The sequence below is a fragment of the Sinocyclocheilus anshuiensis genome, unplaced genomic scaffold (genome assembly GCF_001515605.1).
Source record: "Sinocyclocheilus anshuiensis isolate Anshui unplaced genomic scaffold, SAMN03320099.WGS_v1.1 scaffold487, whole genome shotgun sequence".
Taxonomy (NCBI): domain Eukaryota; kingdom Metazoa; phylum Chordata; class Actinopteri; order Cypriniformes; family Cyprinidae; genus Sinocyclocheilus; species Sinocyclocheilus anshuiensis.
Genome location: NW_015548240.1, coordinates 2,649,683 through 2,668,631, shown reverse-complemented (window position 1 = coordinate 2,668,631; position 18,949 = coordinate 2,649,683). Strand labels below are relative to the sequence as shown.

The following is an 18,949-nucleotide window of genomic DNA, read 5'->3' as shown; positions in this document are numbered from 1 at the left end:
TATATATCAAATATTCATGATATATTTCCAATGATTTTGCTGTAAATATTTTAATTGTATTAATATTTTAATTAAGAAAAATAAAACACGTTTGATGTCTTTCATCATAAAATATTTTATCAGAATGTGAGCAAATAATGCTATTTATTTCTATTTATTATTATAGTGGTTTATATAAAGATCTGATTTTTAGTTGTGTTTATTTACTATAGCATAATCAATTAATGTTTTTTTTCATGTTTGTAATAACATCAAACATTTATTATATTTCCAATGATTTTGCTGGAAATTAAAATTTAAGATTTTGCTGAAAATTAACAAATATATTTTTGATTTTCAAACTATTTACTCATGTTTTAAGTAAACAATAAAATAAAAAATACATAAAAAATCGTTAAAAATATTCTAACAAGATATAGATAATTGTTATTTATTAACTTTAATATTATTATTACTATAGTGACGCATATAAATGTAAATAATTAAATCCAATTTTGAGCTGTGTTAATTTAGTGTAGAATTACAAGATTTTTAGTACTTATGGCCTTTACTTGCAAAAAATATATATATATTTTGGTCCTTCAGCCTTCAGTCATTTAAAAGCAAAGACACAAAAATATAAATACATACACTATGTATACAATCAAAAGGCAAAAAAATATCAGGATTTTGGGCCATATCACCCAGCCTTTAACTCTACACTGAGACTGTATATTTTGTAATCCTGCATGTGTACCTGTATCTCTGTTCGTAAGCTCTGTATTTGGGCCTGTAGCTTTTGAATCTCCTCTCTCTGTAGCTCTTTCTCGTGACGGAGCTCTTCGAGTTCAACACCAGCCCCGGCCCCCTCCAGCACCTCCAGACCTGAGCCCTCCTTCAGACTGCTGATCAGCTTCTCCTTAGACTGGAGGAACAACCACCATGATCCTCCATACACTTATCAAACAGACATAAAAAGTGACATGAAAATAAAGAAAGAATGAGACCTGTAATATGCGTGAGGCTTTGTTTTTGTAGTCTTGAAGCTCCTGTTTGGTGTACTCTGCTGCGGATTGGACGCTCTTGACCTGTTGAAGTAGTTCCTCAGCTCTTTGTTTCTCTTCCGTCATCCGACGCTCTGCGTTTGTTAATGACTCCGCCAACTGCTGCCGCTCGGACTCTACCTTCGCCAGCCGTGTTGCAAACTCACTCTGTGAGAAAATGGCATGTAATTAAGATCTACCAGATCCATCTTTTTTTATCTCTAGATGGAGTTTGCCACATAAATCCTGGTTGACGCCAGTTAACTCACCTGCATCTGTCTGTAGCTCTCCTGTTCTCTCTTCACTGCTGCTTCTGCATCTCTTACTCTGTCCTGTAATGTCTGTAAAGCCTGAGACTGAAGACTGCTTCCCTCACTGTGATCCTGAAGAATCCTAAAACATAAAAAAACAGCAAAAGAGGTTGGTTTATTCAGATAAGAGAAGATATAGATCAACTTTTTTCCAACTAAACATGAAGTGTTCTTCTGCTTCTGTGAGTTGTCAAAGATACCCACCTGACCCTCTCGTTCTGAGCCTCCTCCAGGGCATAGCTTCGGGCCTTCAGTAGCTGATCTGCCTCATCCAGTCGTATTTTAAGGACCGCCAGCTGACCATCTTTTGCAGACAGGGCTTCTGTGAGGTCATCAACCTGGGCCCTCAGCTCTCGAACCGTGCGATCAACGCGAGACTGGTCAGAGTTCCACTTTTCAGCACGAGCCCTGGAAAGGTTCACCTCTACAAAAGTAGAGGAATTGATCATTAAATGGCTTCCTAAGCTTTTGTACTTCATAGCGGCATTGTTATTGTTAATTAAAACTAAAACTATTAAAATAGTTTTTATTAATTGAAATAAAATCTGAAATAAAATAAATATTAGATTAAAAACTTGAATTGTTCTTGTAGCAACTAACTGAAATAAACTGTGTAGGTTGAAGTAATTAAACCTGATAAAACCTCAAATAAAATATAAATGAAATCTAAATAGAAATATAAAAAAATAAAACTACTAAAAATGAGAAAAAAACATAAAATAATAAAATGAAAATGAACACTGAAATTATAAAAATAAATGCAAAAAAATTGAAATGTTAATAAATACTATAACAGTATATATTATACTTAAAACACATTTATAGCATACAGTTCAACAAACAGGCTCGCTGGCTCACCTTCCTGCATGTTTTTGGCTCTCTGGATTAGAGAGGCCATTTCCTGGTTGAGAGAAGAGACTTCATTGCGTAAAAGCTGGTTCTCGAGACGAAGGTTGGAGATCACCTGCTCTTGGCCCTGCTGCTGCTGCTGAAGCTCTTGAGGTGGGATGTCCAGTGCTGGCTGGGCCTCTGCGGGAACATCCAGCCCTGGATTCAAACTCTCATGAACATCAGCTGGACAGAACATATAAAATAAGAAAGTTCAAAGAGGATGAACTACATGTTATCAAAACAGTAGTGAAGGTGTGTCTCTTTGAACACTATAACACTGTTAAATGCAAACTTTAACACATCATAAAATTATTATTAATTTTTCATACTGTAACACTGTGATGCATTTTTAGCATTTAAGTCATTGATTTTTGTTTTGCCATTAAATATATATTTGACAAAATAGTTCAAATAGTATGCATGTCATTTTATTATCACTGATTTACTATTATAGCTTTTGTATTTTTATTAGTAATTTTATTTATTTAGTATTTTATTTAGCAATTTAGTTTTAGTAAATTTGCTGTGTTTTTTTTTTTTGTCTATGTCTATATAGTTTTTATTTTTTATTATTATTTATCAGTTTTAGTTTATTTAGTTTTAGTTATTTTACTACTTTGCATCAAACTAAACAAAAATGAAAAATACTGCCTTGGCAACTAGGTGAATTAAATAACATTTAAGTTTGCTGCCATTTCATCTTCACAGGCTATTTCATGGCAAACAAAGATTCCATAAATGCATTTAATTAAACTTTAACCAAAAAATAAAAAAACTTGACAATTTGCATACACAAAACATCTCTATAAAAAAAGTCTTTAATTGTACTTGCAAGACAAAATCATATAAATATTATAAATATTTGTCAGTTTTTGGGAGTACAGCAAATGTCATTAACCTGCATTGATATAAAAATAGGTCAAATTTCTTGCTCTCAGATCAATGCAATGAACCAAATGATGTATCATGTATGTTTTGTACCTTGGCTTTGGTCTCTGGAGCCATCCTCGGTTTTAACGCTGTGTGAGCTGTTCGAGAGAGAGCTGAGGCTGGAATTTCTGGACAGGCCCTGTGCTGATGATGGGCTTGCAGTAACAGAGGGACCCATCTGCAGGTAGCCAGCCACAGAAATAGGGGGCATCTGGGTCTGAGCTGACCCACCTGCTGGACCCAAAACTTTAGACACCGTTTCTCTTCGGACCTCCTTTCTTTCACTCTGCGGTGGGTCCGAACTATTCAAGAAGTCAAAGAGCAAATCATCGTCTACTTCTGGCTTTTTGGGTCGCACAAAGTTGGATGTTGCCTTGCTGCTAGAACCCAAAGCCGTGGTGCTGGAGACATTAGCTGTACCGGCCAAAACAGTGGCTTTGGATTTCTTTATGTTTCCAGCAGCTGCGGAGACGAAAGCTGAAGTTCCATGGGATGAGGAGGAGATCTGTGAGTCCCTGTGCTGTTGGGTGGAGCTGTACGCCGCAGAGTTGTACTGGATCGAATCTGTGCTGTCAGGGCTGTTGTAGGACAGGGAGGACTTCTGAGTGCTTTTTGTCATAGCGCTGGCTGCACCCTGGTCCACTTTATTTAGGAAGTCCTCTGCCTTCCCGGCAAGATCAACAAACCAAGACATCCTGAGATCCTCTGGAAACGAAAACATGCATGCAGAGATGTTAAAGTGATGACATGCCCGCTAGCCTGTCATGCTATATAATTTGTGTTACCCCAGTGTCTTGCATTCAACAACTTAAATACATTTTTGTGATTTTAAGTTACAATTTCCCATTTTTATTAGAAAAACAGATCATTTTTGAACCTGAGAGAGACCGTCAATGAAGAGTCATATCTGTAATATTTGACTTCTTCAATGCAAACATAAGCTGAAAACAAAACGCATCCCTTAAAGTATACTTCACATCCAGAGTTTTTAACCTGCTCTCAATAAGCATTAATGCTTATAGTCTCTAGCATGAAAACACTTATAAACAGTATATCAATTTATTATACTAAGCATATTCTAGCAATAATTATTCATCCGTAGTTGACATGTCTTTATAGTTCTCCCTGATCAATGTGTTTACATATTGCATCCAAATCCACTTAACACGGTGTATTTACACAAAACTGACATCTGTCACTTTTAAATTACTATCCGCTACATTTCATCTATTTATCGATTAAATTACACTTGTTCATTTGTAGTGTAAATCCGCTAAACATGACAGTACAGTGCTAAGCATTACATGGTCAGCTTCACGTCTTCTGCCCAATAACTGCATGTAAGGTCATATTTTTGTACCTGAAGCGGCTCTCGATCTCTCAGAAAGCGGTAAGTAAATATTGCATGGGCATGTTTTGGAGGATTTCAGGGGAAATTGTGTCTACTGGTCCCTTGATCGGTTATCGGTGACTGTTTTTATCCTGGTACTCATCCTGATCCAGACCGACGTGGACCAGGAACTACACGAAGGACCCACAACAGTGCGCCCTGCACAGTGCCTGACTAGAAAAGGTTAAATGATGTTGCTGTGCCTTATAATATAATATAATATAATATAATATAATATAATATAATATAATATAATATAATGCCTCTATGCATTATATCATGCAGTAACTTTTCGTTGCCCTATTAAATGTATGTTGATATAAGAGATAAAACATTAAGCTCATAATTTGAAAGTATGGAAATCATAGTAATTCAAAATCTATTACTTAACTTTGATATCAATAGAATATATGGTAACTATTTTACTACTTTGACATTTCTTCTTCAAACTTCTAATATGAAAAACTAGAAATTTCTTTAAAATATTTCAGGTGTATTTGCTTTCTCTAATCAAAATGTTTCAAACAAAACATTTTCGAGGGATATCTACATTGGTAATTTATAGGTTTTTAATGCATTCTCAATATCATCCAATTAGTCTTATATTCCTTTTCTAACACAAGATAGTTACTTAACCGACATTATCCTCCATTAATTCACATCATTTTTGGTCAGAAAACAGCAGTACAAACATGAGCAAATATTTTCAATACACTTAATGAATTGTATAACATATTATAACATAAGTTTTTACAAAGTTTTTCCAAAAAACACATCATCCTTCCCCACAACTTACCCCAGACAGGTAAAAAAAAAATATATAATAATAATAAATGAATAAATAAATAATAAAAAAAAATTTAAATCCATAACTTCGCACATCTAAAGCATCTTCAATATCTCCTTAAAAGTTGATCAAGCTTGGTTAGCAGGTGCTGATCTCCATGTTGCGTAGCTGAAGGTGCTGTACCTCCAAGTTCCTTCTCCCACTCCTCCTCAGGGCATCGGCCCGCCGGAAGGGTTGACTGCGCAGGTCTGAAGACAAACAAATAAACCATTACAAAGTGAACACAACTACAGTCTGGGCCTGCAGATATGGATGAGACGGGGCCAAAGATGGGTACAAAACAGGCTGGTGTGTGGATGTTTGGTTAGTTTTAGATCAATTTAGTAGGGATGCACAATATTCCGTTACCATATTTGTCTTTGGGTGTTTCAGAAACCAATTGCAAAATGGAACGCAATAGTTTAATATTGGCCATTTATCGGTCTATACCATTTATCAGTATAGGTTTGATATAACGGCTGATACTGAATATATAATTGGGCATACTCATTTCCCCTACTTTTTCATTATGGTTATGGAAAAGTTAATCTTTACAACACTAATAATTTTTAACACAACTGAATATTTTAATATTGCCCATTTATCGGTTATCAGCCATAACATGAAAATATCACCTTATCTGTATTGGCCAGAATTTCAATATCATGCATCCTAACATATAATGTATGCCTGAGAAACACAGACATACACACAGCAAAGCCAAAAGTGTAAGAAATACACCATTTATTGTAATTTGAAAAATATATATATATATATATATATATATATATACCCCAAACGTTTTAATGGTAGTGTATAATGTTAAGCTTTCCATTTTAGATAATTGTTGTTATTTTGAATTATCTATTCATCAAATAATCCTGAAAAAAAATGTATACAACTGTTTTCAACAAGAATAATAAATGATTTAATTACAGATTATTAATTACATAAGAATAAATGTTTCTTAAGCAGAGAATCAGAATATTAGAATAATTTCTGAAGGATCATGTGACACTGAAGACTGGTGAATTGGCTAATACATTAATTTTAAAAATAAATTCAAATAGAACATTTATTTTAAAATGTAAAAACATTTCACAATATTGTATAACATATCTTTATTGAGTTTTTACAAAGTTTTTCCAAAAAACACAACATCCTTCCCCACAACTTACCCCAGACAAGGTTAAAAATTTTTTAAATAAAAATAAATAAACAAATTAAATAAAATATAGATAAAAACAATCCATAACTTCACACATCTAAAGCATCTTCAATATCTCCATTTTTAACAAAGTTCAAAAACACCTCCCAGATATAAAAAAATTCAAAGGGTTTCTTTCTTATTACATATGTAACTTTTTTCAAGAGCCAAACATGTTATTACGTTTTTCAGTCATAGTCCAATGGAAGGGCAATTGGACTATGCGCACATCTAAAGCATCTTCAATATCTCCATTTTTAACAAAGTTCAAAAACACCTCCCAGATATAAAAAAATTCAAAGGGTTTCTTTCTTATTACATATGTAACTTTTTTCAAGAGCCAAACATGTTATTACGTTTTTCAGTCATAGTCCAATGGAAGGGCAATTGGTATTTTTCCAGCACAGGGCAATAGAACGTCTTGCTTGTAATAGACACAAATCCACCAACTTTCTTTCTTTAGTGGACAAAGAGCAATCGTCTTCATACATACTCAATACACATAATACAGGACTTTGAGGAATTGGAGAGGAAGGAAACTGAGAAACATATTGAGTCACCCCAACCCAAAACTTCTGCACCTCCTCACATTCCCACACACAATGGAAAATGTACCTTGAAGCTTATTGCATTTAAAACACAGATCAGGGATATGGTTAAATTTATTTAATCTTACAGGGGCTGTATAAATTCTCATTACCTAATTATATTGTAAGAGTCTCAACCGAGAGTTCAAAGTTTGTGTTTGTGCATTTAAACAAATGTTATTCCAGTCATCTAATGAAATATTCATATTTATATCTTGGATCCATGCTTGTCTTTTATTTTCAGAGCTTTCTTTATGATTTCCTCTTAGTATGTTATATAATTGGGTAATCCGTCCTTTAATGTAGCAATCTTGCAATGTGAATGTTTCCAATATCGACATTGGGGGGAGCTGTGTAGAATTCTTTAAACGTGTAAAAATAAAACTTCCGAGTTGCAAATACTTAAAAAATGTTTCTGAGGTATGTGACATTTCGCTACAAGATTATCAAATGACATTAATATATTATCTTCATACAAATCTTTCAATCTAACCATGCCCTTATTCATCCACAATTTGAACCCCATATCCTTTTTAGCTGGGCTGGAATTATCATTTCCCCATATAGGAGAAAAACGGGAAAGCACTGGGAGGTCTTCAAGATATTTATGGGCTTCGTACCAGATTACAATAGTATTTTTTACAAATGGATTATCTGTCCTTTTTTTTTTTAGTTCTTTAAGGGGTGCTGAATATAAAAAGCTGTCAAGTGTCAAGCCTTTTGCGGCCAATTTTTCAACATGTAACCAAGGCACAGCGGCTTCACTAGAGAACCAGAACAATGCAGCCCTCAACTGAGCAGCCCATAATACCAAAAGAAATTAGGTAGTTGGAGCCCTCCCCTCTCATAGGGCAGATATAGTAAAGAAAGTCTCCGTCTTAGCTTTCTGTTGTTCCAAATAAAATTAGAGAGAAGTTTTCTTATTCTTAGAAAAAATGTTGGGGGAGGGGGAAGCGGTAGTGATTGAAAAACATATAAAAATGTAGGTAGTATATTCATCTTAATCACGTTTATTCTTCCCATTAAAGAAAGAGGCAGTGTGATCCATCTAGTCGTATCTTCAGATAATTTAGCCATCAAAGGTTCATAATTAGCTGAACTGAGGAGGCTTATTTTAGGGGTTATTTTAATTCCTAGATAATCAAAACCATTTAGAGCATTTACAAATGGGTGACTCACTTTAGGATTGAATCTCTCTTGTTCATTGAGAAACATAATTGAAGACTTATCTTTATTTACTTTAAATCCAGAAAAAATGTCAAACAGGCCAATAAGCTTTAAGAGGGATGGGATAGATTTTTCAAGTTCTGATAGAAATACGATGGCATCATCAGCGTATAGGGCAATGCGATGTTCTAAAGCTTCTGTAAAAATACCACGAATAGTAGGGTGTGATCTTATTGCTATTGCCAGAGGCTCCATAGCTAGTACAAAAAGTAGAGGTGAAAGTGGTGAGCCTTGCCTAGTACCCCTACTAGTAAATTTAAATGAAGGTGAGATTAGACTGTTAGTGAGTACCTTCGCAGAAGAATCAACTAAAAGAATTTCCATCCATCTGCGGAAAAAGTCACCAAATCCAAATCTTGCTAGCACCTCCATTAAGTACGGCCATTCTAGTCTGTCGAATGCCTTTTTTGGTATTGAGTGACAGAATGGCCGTATCAGGGGCTCCATCTCCCGCATGCACTAGGTTAAGTACTCTCCTAACATTATGAAACCCTTGACGGTTTTTAATAAAGCCATTTTGATCTATATGTATCAACTGAGGTAGAACCCTCTCGAGTCTCATTGCCAATGTTTTAGCAATAATTTTGGCATCTGCATTTAAAAGCGAGATTGGCCTAAATGAACCACACTCCACAGGTGACTTTCCTGGCTTTACACTTAATGAACTGTGTATTAGTAGGTAGGTTGTTGGGTCTAAAATCTAAAATCTGGTAAATAAAAAAATGTTTTAAAAGTTAGAGATCAAAAGGTACTGCAAAACTGAAATGACCCAAATATTACAATAAAAGCCAACTGTAAACTATTAAATATATTTTCATAATTAAAACTAAAAGAGCCGTCTGAATAGTAAATACACAAACACATGAATTATGAAACAGTTCCTCCTTTATTCAGTCGCACTAACTCAAGATCGCTTATTTACAAGGCATGCCACAAAGATACCAGAACTGACTAAAAGACTTCATCAATAATTAATGATCATTAACACTTACATCAGCTCTGAGGGAGACAGAGGGATATGGAAGGGGAAAAAATAGCAGTAAAAACAAAAAGATACATCAAATCTTAAAGTTTTCTCGTCCATGGCAGACACGTTTATTTGATCGTCTTACATGAAACAAACGTTTATATTTAGGGAGTGTGAAGTCATTGTCAGACTCCCTCTCTGATTGGCCGGCTCCTCGGCCTCTAGACCAGCAAGCAGAGTTAAGCAGGACTGTCCTAGCAACCCATTACATATGGGTTGGGGGGGGAAGAAAAGAAAATGCTTGTTTAAAAACTTCAGAGCGTTTTCAGAAGGAACGAGGGAGTGAGGCAGACCCAATCACATTATTGACAACTAATTACAACTTTCCAAAAAACCCAAGATTTGTGTTGTCTTTTTTAATAGTGTCCTTTTGAGATAGTCATTCATAAGCTTGGATATAAAAGGGTAGTTTCTGAGAGGGACAAAATATACTCAATACACTGGTACGAAAAGGAGAATCAGAGGTAATGCATTTCTGCTCTCACGTCTGCACACGCCGTAAATAACGCAGAGGACTTTCCATCTCTCAAAAAGTGACCCTTTGCAGGAAAAGACCTGAAAGTTATCATTATTCATCAATATTTCCACTTACAAACAGGTGAAACACACACTCACACAATCTCAGACACGCTCAGTCTTAAAGGTATGCACTTATTCCTTCTCTTTATCATACATTCTCTCTCTCTCTCTCACACACGCACACACACACATACATACACTTTCCCAAACACACACACACACACACACACACACACACACTTTCCCAAACACACTCACACTCACACACACACACACACACACACACTTTCCCAAACACACTCACACACACAGGGGTGGCCGCAGCTGTAGACCCCCGGCACAGGTGTCCAATCATGCAGGAGAGGATAAAAAACGTAAGTCAGATGAGTCCTCGTCTCTTCTTGTAGTCCTCCAGGTTGAGAGATCGGCGTGGTGCCCCATCTTTAACAGGTAATGCATTTGAACTCACCGCCAAAGACTTTGCTTCTGTGGATGATTGAAATAAATTTTAAAATTTAAGACATCAGATCATAGGATCAGAATCATATACACAACAGTTAGGGGTTTGATGTTTTTGAAACAAATCTTTAAAAACAGTAATAGTTTACTATATTACTACTATTTCAAATAACTCTTCTATTATAATATATTATAAAACATTTTTCAAACAATTTTCAGCATCATTACTCCAGTCTTTAGTGTCACATGATCCTTCAGAAATCATTCTAATATGCTGATTTGATGCTCAATAAACAAACTTAACATTTATCTGGAAACTGAGATCTTTTTTCGGGATTCTTTTATAAAGAGAAAGTTCAAAAGAACAGAATTTTTTTAAATAGAAATTTGTAACATTACAAATGGCTTTACTGTCACTTTTGATCAATTTAATGCGTCCTTGCTGAACAAACATTCATTTCTTTTGAAAAAACGCATTGCACTGCACTGCTTAATTGTGCTAAAATCGAATATGGCTATTAGATCTGAGACAAACTCACCAGCATTAGGAACCTGCAGGTCAATTTTGACATCAAAGTCATGAACTTTAAAAAGGTCCTCCGAGAGGTCACTGTTTGGCTTGGTAACGTCTTTGTCTTTCTGGCTAGGCTGGCCCTGCATAATAAACAAATTAAGCAAGTGAATTCTGGGTCAGAACAGGCTCATGTTGCTGTGGGCGTGTTTGTGCGTGTTACCTGTTTATTAGCCTGCTGGCTGTTGTCTTGGCCTGAGCCGGAACCGTACTTCTGGTTGAGATGAGCCAAAATCGCGGCATGGACTGAGGGATCTCTCGCCTGAGGAAGAAAGAGAGAGAATTCAGTTTTTAAAATGACCAGAAAAGGATGAGCTTAAAAGCGATGGAAAACAGCAGAGCTGACAGAAAGATGCCTCACATTGGACACCATAGTTGGTTTACACTGCCGCCTGGTGAACGGATCCATCTGCTGGTTCTTCGAGTTCTGACCCTCTGCCTGAAAAACAACCAAGACATTTCAGATTCCAGAATGTTCCTTAGTAGAATAACAGCTCAAAAAAAGAAATCCTGACAGGAACACTTACCACCAATGCCTTCTCAGACTCCACAATGTTCCAACTCCTATTCCTCTGGTTGATATAGCTGGAAAAGAAAAAACGATAATGAAGAGGACAGGTTAGAGGTTTGGGGTCTGTAAGATTTTTTTTTTTTTTTTAAATAGAAATTATAACTTTTATTCAGAAAGGCCACACCAAATTGATAAAAAAGTAACAGCAAATACAATTTTAATGTTACAAAAGATTTCTATTCGAAAAATAATATTCTTTTCATATTAATTGATTTCAACATTGATAATAATAATAAATGTTTCTTGAGCACCAAATCAGCATATTAGAATGATTTCTGAAGGATCATGTGACACTGAAGAAATTCAACGCTAGAAATTCAGCTTTGAATCACAGAAAAAAAAATACATTTAAAAAGTTATTTACAACTATTGACCCCAAACTATTGAGTTGTTGTGTAGTGATCAATAGCAGTAGTACTGTATGTGTGTTTCTGACCTGATGGCAGAGATATTTTTGGTTCTCTGTCGGTCAAGTGCTTCTGCCCTCTCCTCCAGCTCATTCAACTGATCTTGCAGTACTTTTACCTTCTCTCCATCACCACTCTCCTCAGCCATGGCCTGCACACACAAGTTATGCATGATTAGCATGAGATCACAAATATGCACATAAACAAACACAACAAACAAGGGCATATCTACTTGTGTTATGTTATATCACAAACATTACAACCTTCTCTTTAAAAAGCTGCGTTTTCTTCATGGCGTAGTTTGGTGGAGCCTTTCGGAATCTGTCTTTTTCTTTGACAATCTGTATTAATAAAAAAAATATCCACATCGTTATACATTGATAAAACTGACAACCATCAAAACATCCTATATTAAAGACAATACGAAATGACAGCACTGGGACGTACATCCTCAATGTCTTTGTCATTGAATTTGTAGTTGACCGCCTCCTTGATGGACTGCTCTTTTTTGCCGATCTCATCCAGAGTAGGAAACTGCATTCCTGCTGATATCATCTATGGGGCAGCAACAAGGTTACTACTGGTCATGCAATCCCATAATGCCATAGGATGACTGCAGTTCTACGATTAACCTAAAATGCAACTACATGAAACTTACTGCCTCTTTCCATTTCATGAATTCGCTTTCAGTGAACTCCTGATTGGACACAAACTCAAGTCTGAAGACTCGCGTGTCATTTCCATGTCTGCAAACATGGCACATTACATAAGTGGTGGAAGACTAAGAGATGAATGCATATATAATCAGTTTTCTTGTGCAAACGTACCGGAGCTGAAGGCCTTTATTTGTCCGTGTGGACCCCAACTGATAAATTTTAGCCGTCTCCACCACATCAATGATTTCAGCCACCTGCAGGAGTTAATTTCAGAAACTGCCAATCAATAACTCGGTATATTGCACCTTGTATCTTAAAATGTGTGCTTTCAGGTTGCAATTGTTTGTGGTGTCATAAAAGCTGAAAGATGTTTATAACATGAAAAGGATGAGAAATTTTTCACTGACCCGATAAACAGGCTTGCTGCTGCTGTTTCCAATGCCAATTCGAACAAAACAACCAGTGACAGTTTTAGCAAAGAATGGCATGTGACACCAGCGCTCCAGCTTGTGCCGGGACAGCCGGATCCGATTCAGCTCGTCTGGTAATGACACTGGCTGAGACTTGGGCGGAGCCTCTTCTTTCCTAAAATACAGGTGCATAGTTGATAAACATGCTGTATTACACTATATTTCTTTTATACTGGTTTCCAAAAAAAACCCTGTTTTTAACATTTATAATAATAACCTGAAATAGCCTTTAGCTTTGCTATCACAGGAATAAATTGCATTTTAAATTATAATAATATTTCACAATATTACGGTTTTAAATAGTGCTGTCAAACGATTAATTGTGATTAATCGCATCCAAAATAAACGTTTTTGTTTACATAATATACATGCGTGTACTGTGTATATTTATTATGTATATATAAATACACACACATACAGAATATATGTAGAAAATATTTACATGTATATATATTTATATTCATATAACTTAATTCATATATAAATATATTTAATATATAAACATAACATATTTTTCTTAAATATATACATGCATGTGTGTCTATTTATATATACGTAATAAATATAGTACAGTACACACACATATATTATGTAAACAAATTTTATTTTGGATGCGATTAATCACGATTTGACAGCACTAGTTTTAAAACATTACAGTTTTAAATGGTAGTTTTTTTTAATCGAAGTTCTGAATGGTAGTGTATATCTCTATAAGCTCATTTTTAATTACCATTTAATTATTTTGTTCCATTTTTAAACTGATAATGCACAATCATTTTAGCTGTCCAGTTTGTTGCTTAATACTAAGAAGGTTAATGTATTGTCTAATACTTACTCCTCCTCATCATCAAAAGATGACGACCTTGAGCTGCGGTCACTCTTTACTGAAGACTTGTCATCATCATCGTCCTCCTCCTCTTCATCATCTGAGTAGACCTCACTTGTCTTCAGTGGCTGCCTTTTGGCAAGGAGCTCAGCTGAAAGGTCAGGGGTTACAGATCAGACACTAGCAACTCTGTCTATGGAAGACAAATTTTTTGCAAAGGACACTTTATTCTGCTTACCGTTTTTTTTTTTTAAAGAACAGTGATACATTTTAAGTAATGAATCCTACCGGTTCTGTTTTTCCTCTTCTCTCTTTCTGCTTTCAGCTCTTCCATGGCCTGTGACTTCTTGTCCAGCTTCTCATCTCTCTTGATCCGTCTCTCTTTGTTATGGGACATCACCTGCATGAACAGACAGAGAAAACACGAATGTCACACCATATTTGCGTTTATATTTTAGGAAAGACTAATTGCCTACACAGTTTACTTACCACCTGAGTGTCAGGGACCTGAGACTGTTTTCTCTTCTCTTGCTCCTCCTCCTGTTTCTTCTTCTTTTCTTCCTTTTCCTTCTTCTTCGCCGTTTTCAGTTTTTGCTTGATTTCAAACCTTTTGGGGAGAAATGCATAGGCTATTAATTGATAAGCACAGTTTCTTTACAAATTATTTAAATACTGCCATCATTCATAGCTAGATTTGAATTATTTCTGCACAATACAACCAGTGTTGATATTGTAAAGTAAAAATAAAACTTTTAAAAAATCATTTTCAGCTTTATAAAAAAACAACACACATAACAATTACTAAAACCTAAGCTAAAATTTAAATCGACATTTAAAAATAAAGGCTAATTCAAAATATTAACAAATACTAATGGTATATAAAAAATAACAATAAAATAATACCGAATACAACATTGTGAATATTGCGATAATTAATTACAAGTTGAGATAACCCTTTCCTAAAAAACATGTCATTTAGGCTAATTTCTCAGTTCCGCCTTTTCTTGTATGCAAGTATGTTAAGACCTATAAATTCAGACCTTGGTTGCTCAAGATATGAGCTTTAAAATTCTTCTCACCTCCTCTTGAGGACTTCTCTCTTCTCTATACGGTTAAACAGCTCCTGTTCTCTTTCTTTTTCCGTCATCTGCTCCAATCGGGCCCTGTCCTCCTCATCCCCCATTAGATCGTCTCCATAACCGTCCCGGAAAACCTCATCCTCTGATGACGAGTCAGAATCAGAGCTGGAGGATGAGCTGTTACTGTCAGAGTCCGACACCTCGCCTTAAAAAGCGTAAAGCAGGGAGAAACAACTTTACTTTTCCAGTTCCAGTGTTGTATTGGAAAACAAAGCATCACAGAATCCAAATCTCTGCCTTACCCTCCTCTGGAGCTGAGCTCTCTGCTGAACTGTTTCCATTTGAGCTGCCGGATGAAGCCGCCTTGCCCTTTCTTTTCTTGACTGTGTTCTTCTTTTCGGGCCCTTTGCTAGGCTTCCCTTTCTTTTTGGTTTTAGTGCCTCCGACAGTCCACTAACAGATCAATAGAACACCACGGTAACACATTTCATTTACAAACACCTTTTCATGTGGACACTAAGGATTTCTTTCAGACTCATAATAAAAGCATTTAAAATAAGCAACAGCACACACTTAACTCCCCCAGTCAGACACTGATTGCCACTGAAATTATCAAGACCTAAAATGACAACTGCACATTTATATGCTTTATTAGTTAAGGAGCTACTATTTAAATGACCACAACATCCTGAAATGTTGTGCTTTCTCATAATACCGGCTTATACATGAAATAATCTTCAGTGAGAAAAATAAAGTAGCAAGCCTCAGGTTGTCGAACAAGTTTACCCTACAAAGCACCTCAATATATCTCAATGGCAACACTTTTCCATACCATACAGTATGCAAAAAAACAGCACAACAAAAGAGCAGTATGTCCGAATTCACAGTATGCAAAAAGTACCCAGATGACTAACTATTTCCGGTCGTGATTCTGAAGTGTGCATTCAATGGACACAAGCACTATCCCATGAGGCCACGGGAGAGGATTTATGAATGCCAGTGAAGTGATGCAACTGATGCTGGTAGGTCACATGACAATAACAACATTGCAGATTTAGTACATCTGAATTTCATTCATACTACCAATATTGATAGAACATACATACTTTTTTAACGATTGCAAAGTTTGTTCATATTCAAATGTAGTACCTACTCAGACAGTACGCAATTCATATGCAGCGATGGTAAGGTGCTGATTAAATGATTTAGCAGGCATCCTGAAATACCATTAGTCCTTAGGGAAACCACTGGATCAGCTAGTTCACTTGGAGTAAATAATGCAGCAAAAAAGCGATGGCAATTTATAGGGATGCTCCGATCGATCGGCCGGAGATCGGTGTCGGCCGGTAATCACATTTTATGACTTGATCGGTACTCACTACACTTATAGTGGCCAATCTCACGAACCGATCGCAATTTGATGATGTCAATGCAAATACAAGATGCGTAGGGACATAAATGGATAGTTCACCCAAAAATGAAAATTCTGTCATTATTTACTCACCCTCATATTGTCCCAAACCTGTAAGACTTCTTCGGAACACAAATTAAGATATTTTTTATGGAATCTGAGAGCTCTCTGACCCTCCCATAGACACCAAGGGTCCTTACATGATCAAGGTCCAGAAACGTAGCAAGGAGATCGGTAAAATAATCCATGTGACATCAGGGGTTCAACCGTGATTTTACAAAGCTATGAGAATACTTTTTGTGCGCAAAAGAAAAAACATAACGACTTTATTCAACAATTCGTCTCCTCTGCGTCACCCTAGCGCCATTTTGGAGAGTATTCACTGAACGCAAACAGCGTATGTGACGCGGAGGAGACGAATTGTTGAATAAAGTCGTTATTTTTTTTCTTTTGCGGACAAAAAATATTCTCGTAGCTTTGTATTATTGTATTATATCTTACTCCAAAAATGGAGTGCTGCAGCAGCGCCGATGGAAGCGGTTCACTGACTGCGCAGCACAGCCACACGCGCCACAGTTACGTTTGGGATCATTTTATTTTAAATGCCATAATGTCAGTTGAAAACATTGCAATTGTGTTTTAAAATACAATAACGAGCACCACAAAACCATTTAAAGAGGCGCGTTCAGCGGTCTCCGTGTCGGGATAGGAAACAGTCAACAAAGTAAAATGATCTCAAACGTACGGCGCACTCTCTTCATTTTATCAAATGATCATAATCACATCTATTCATTTTACAATCCTGCTACTAGCATTTTATTCAGACTAAAACCCCTTTAATTCGGGTGAGAAAGCGGGTTTTTTTTATTGGCTTTTGCACATCCTGTCATGCCGGTGACTGCGTGCTGCTGCAATAGACGCATTTTGCTGCATTAAAGTTAACGATTAATCGATTAATTGATCGTTAATTTAAACGACGATCGATCATGGAAATTATCGAAAATTGACATCCCTAGTTCAAGCAAATGTATTGAATATCCAAAATGTCTAATTGCACTAAGAAAACCCAAAAAATCAGCACAAAAATTTTATAATAGAAAGGCTTTATACCTCATCATCACTGTCTGATGTCTCAGAGTCTGTGGAGGCGGCAGGTTTACTAACAGGCTCTTCCTGTTCATCAGAATCCACACGCTTTCTCTTGGCAAGAGACAGCAGCTCCTGCAAAAAGCAGAGGAAGATTGACAGTTACAATTCTTTTCAAGCATTAATTTTTATTTATTGTACTTGGCGAATTCCCTTTTTTGCTCTTCATTGAAAAAAAAAGAAAATGCTCAAGCTGTCATTATGGAATCTATCCTCCACCACAAAATATTGCTTTATGTTTATTGCTTTATGCTTGTAGGGCAGGTGTGGTGGCAGAAATAATGCTGTACAGCTATTATGAAGAACAAAAGCAGTTGTACTATTATTTTAATGAACCTGAAAAGTGATATGTGAGTGTGCCTGTCAGGGTGTCTGCTTATGTGCTAATTTTATGCTGAAGTACTAGAACACATAACACAGAGGGATTTGGGATAGCTATAATCCAACACTCTCAATAACAAGCTAATATATGGCTAAACTAGGGGTATACCTAAAAAATTGTATTTTTAATTTGCCCAATTTATTAAGACAAACAACATATATATATATATATATATATATATATACACACATACAGTGCACAGCATAAATGAGTACACACCCTCTAAAACTTAACAAATTCAGCAATTACTCTTTACTTAGAAGACATGTTAGGGTTCTTTGGAGATATAATATTCCAACAAGCATGCTTGATCAATTACCAAAGAAGAATGCCAAAATTACTCAGCAAAATAAGATTTTCTTATCAAATTAATACAATTTTGTGTTGCAAAAATGAGTACACCCTCCTGAAAGTTACTAAATAAAAAAAATAAATAAATAAAAAGTGTACAGGTTTAAAGCTATTTTTGATCAACAGGTAAGTATATTGAACTAAAACTGTTAAAGACAAGTAATTTCCTGACAATTAAACGTGTTATATAGCTTACTGAATCATACTCAGACTTAATGCTGGCATACAAGAGGAATACCAAATTATTGTTTTAAGTGTGAAAATATAGCAGAAGTAGCACCAACATTCAAAAACAATGGACTTGTGATAAGGCTCCTGAAATACTCAGGTCTTCACTTCAAGTTTTCATTTAGTGATGTGTGATTTTTTGCTAGAAAAAGAGCAGGAGAAATAACATGCAAGTGTCTTAGAGCCGGCAAAAGCTATGAAAAGAGTGACACTTTATCTCACAGATGACATGCATGGTTGTTGTCACCACCCTACTGTAGCCAAAGAAAAAAAAATTCATTTAAAGGGGTCATATGATGCTGCTAAAAAGAACATTACTTTGTGTATTTGGTGTAATGAAATGTGTTTATGCGGTTTAAAGTAAAAAAACCACATTATTTTCCACATACTGTACATTATTGTTTCTCCTCTATGCCCCGCCTTTCTGAAACGCGTCGATTTTTACAAAGCTCATC

The 18,949-nt window shown here is 35.8% G+C and overlaps 2 protein-coding genes across 3 annotated transcripts in view; both read right to left on the bottom strand.

Moving 5' to 3' along the window:
• LOC107655015 (golgin subfamily A member 5) overlaps nucleotides 1-4,682 on the bottom strand; it is a 6,701-nt gene extending 2,019 nt beyond the window's left edge. The window contains exons 1-7 of one of the 2 annotated variants that reach the window (XM_016442404.1): nucleotides 4,515-4,682; nucleotides 3,206-3,859; nucleotides 2,192-2,407; nucleotides 1,538-1,757; nucleotides 1,292-1,415; nucleotides 987-1,190; nucleotides 737-904 (exon numbers count right to left, since the gene is read on the bottom strand). In XM_016442404.1, the coding sequence (XP_016297890.1) occupies nucleotides 737-904; nucleotides 987-1,190; nucleotides 1,292-1,415; nucleotides 1,538-1,757; nucleotides 2,192-2,407; nucleotides 3,206-3,848 (1,575 nt within the window). In that variant the 5' untranslated portion in view covers nucleotides 3,849-3,859; nucleotides 4,515-4,682. The remainder of the gene's footprint in view (nucleotides 1-736; nucleotides 905-986; nucleotides 1,191-1,291; nucleotides 1,416-1,537; nucleotides 1,758-2,191; nucleotides 2,408-3,205; nucleotides 3,860-4,514) is intronic. The other variant, XM_016442405.1, reaches the window with a different exon arrangement.
• A 5,496-nt stretch (nucleotides 4,683-10,178) lies between these two features.
• Nucleotides 10,179-18,949, bottom strand: part of LOC107655008 (RNA polymerase-associated protein RTF1 homolog) — a 14,034-nt gene continuing 5,263 nt past the window's right edge. Inside the window, exons 2-18 of the mRNA XM_016442394.1 lie at nucleotides 17,498-17,608; nucleotides 15,279-15,429; nucleotides 14,977-15,181; nucleotides 14,387-14,504; nucleotides 14,186-14,297; nucleotides 13,907-14,048; nucleotides 13,009-13,186; nucleotides 12,773-12,855; nucleotides 12,604-12,691; nucleotides 12,393-12,500; nucleotides 12,209-12,286; nucleotides 11,975-12,096; nucleotides 11,495-11,552; nucleotides 11,329-11,406; nucleotides 11,131-11,229; nucleotides 10,936-11,050; nucleotides 10,179-10,423 (exon numbers count right to left, since the gene is read on the bottom strand). Of these exons, the coding sequence (XP_016297880.1) occupies nucleotides 10,317-10,423; nucleotides 10,936-11,050; nucleotides 11,131-11,229; nucleotides 11,329-11,406; nucleotides 11,495-11,552; nucleotides 11,975-12,096; nucleotides 12,209-12,286; nucleotides 12,393-12,500; nucleotides 12,604-12,691; nucleotides 12,773-12,855; nucleotides 13,009-13,186; nucleotides 13,907-14,048; nucleotides 14,186-14,297; nucleotides 14,387-14,504; nucleotides 14,977-15,181; nucleotides 15,279-15,429; nucleotides 17,498-17,608 (1,953 nt within the window). The 3' untranslated portion in view covers nucleotides 10,179-10,316. The remainder of the gene's footprint in view (nucleotides 10,424-10,935; nucleotides 11,051-11,130; nucleotides 11,230-11,328; nucleotides 11,407-11,494; nucleotides 11,553-11,974; nucleotides 12,097-12,208; nucleotides 12,287-12,392; nucleotides 12,501-12,603; nucleotides 12,692-12,772; nucleotides 12,856-13,008; nucleotides 13,187-13,906; nucleotides 14,049-14,185; nucleotides 14,298-14,386; nucleotides 14,505-14,976; nucleotides 15,182-15,278; nucleotides 15,430-17,497; nucleotides 17,609-18,949) is intronic.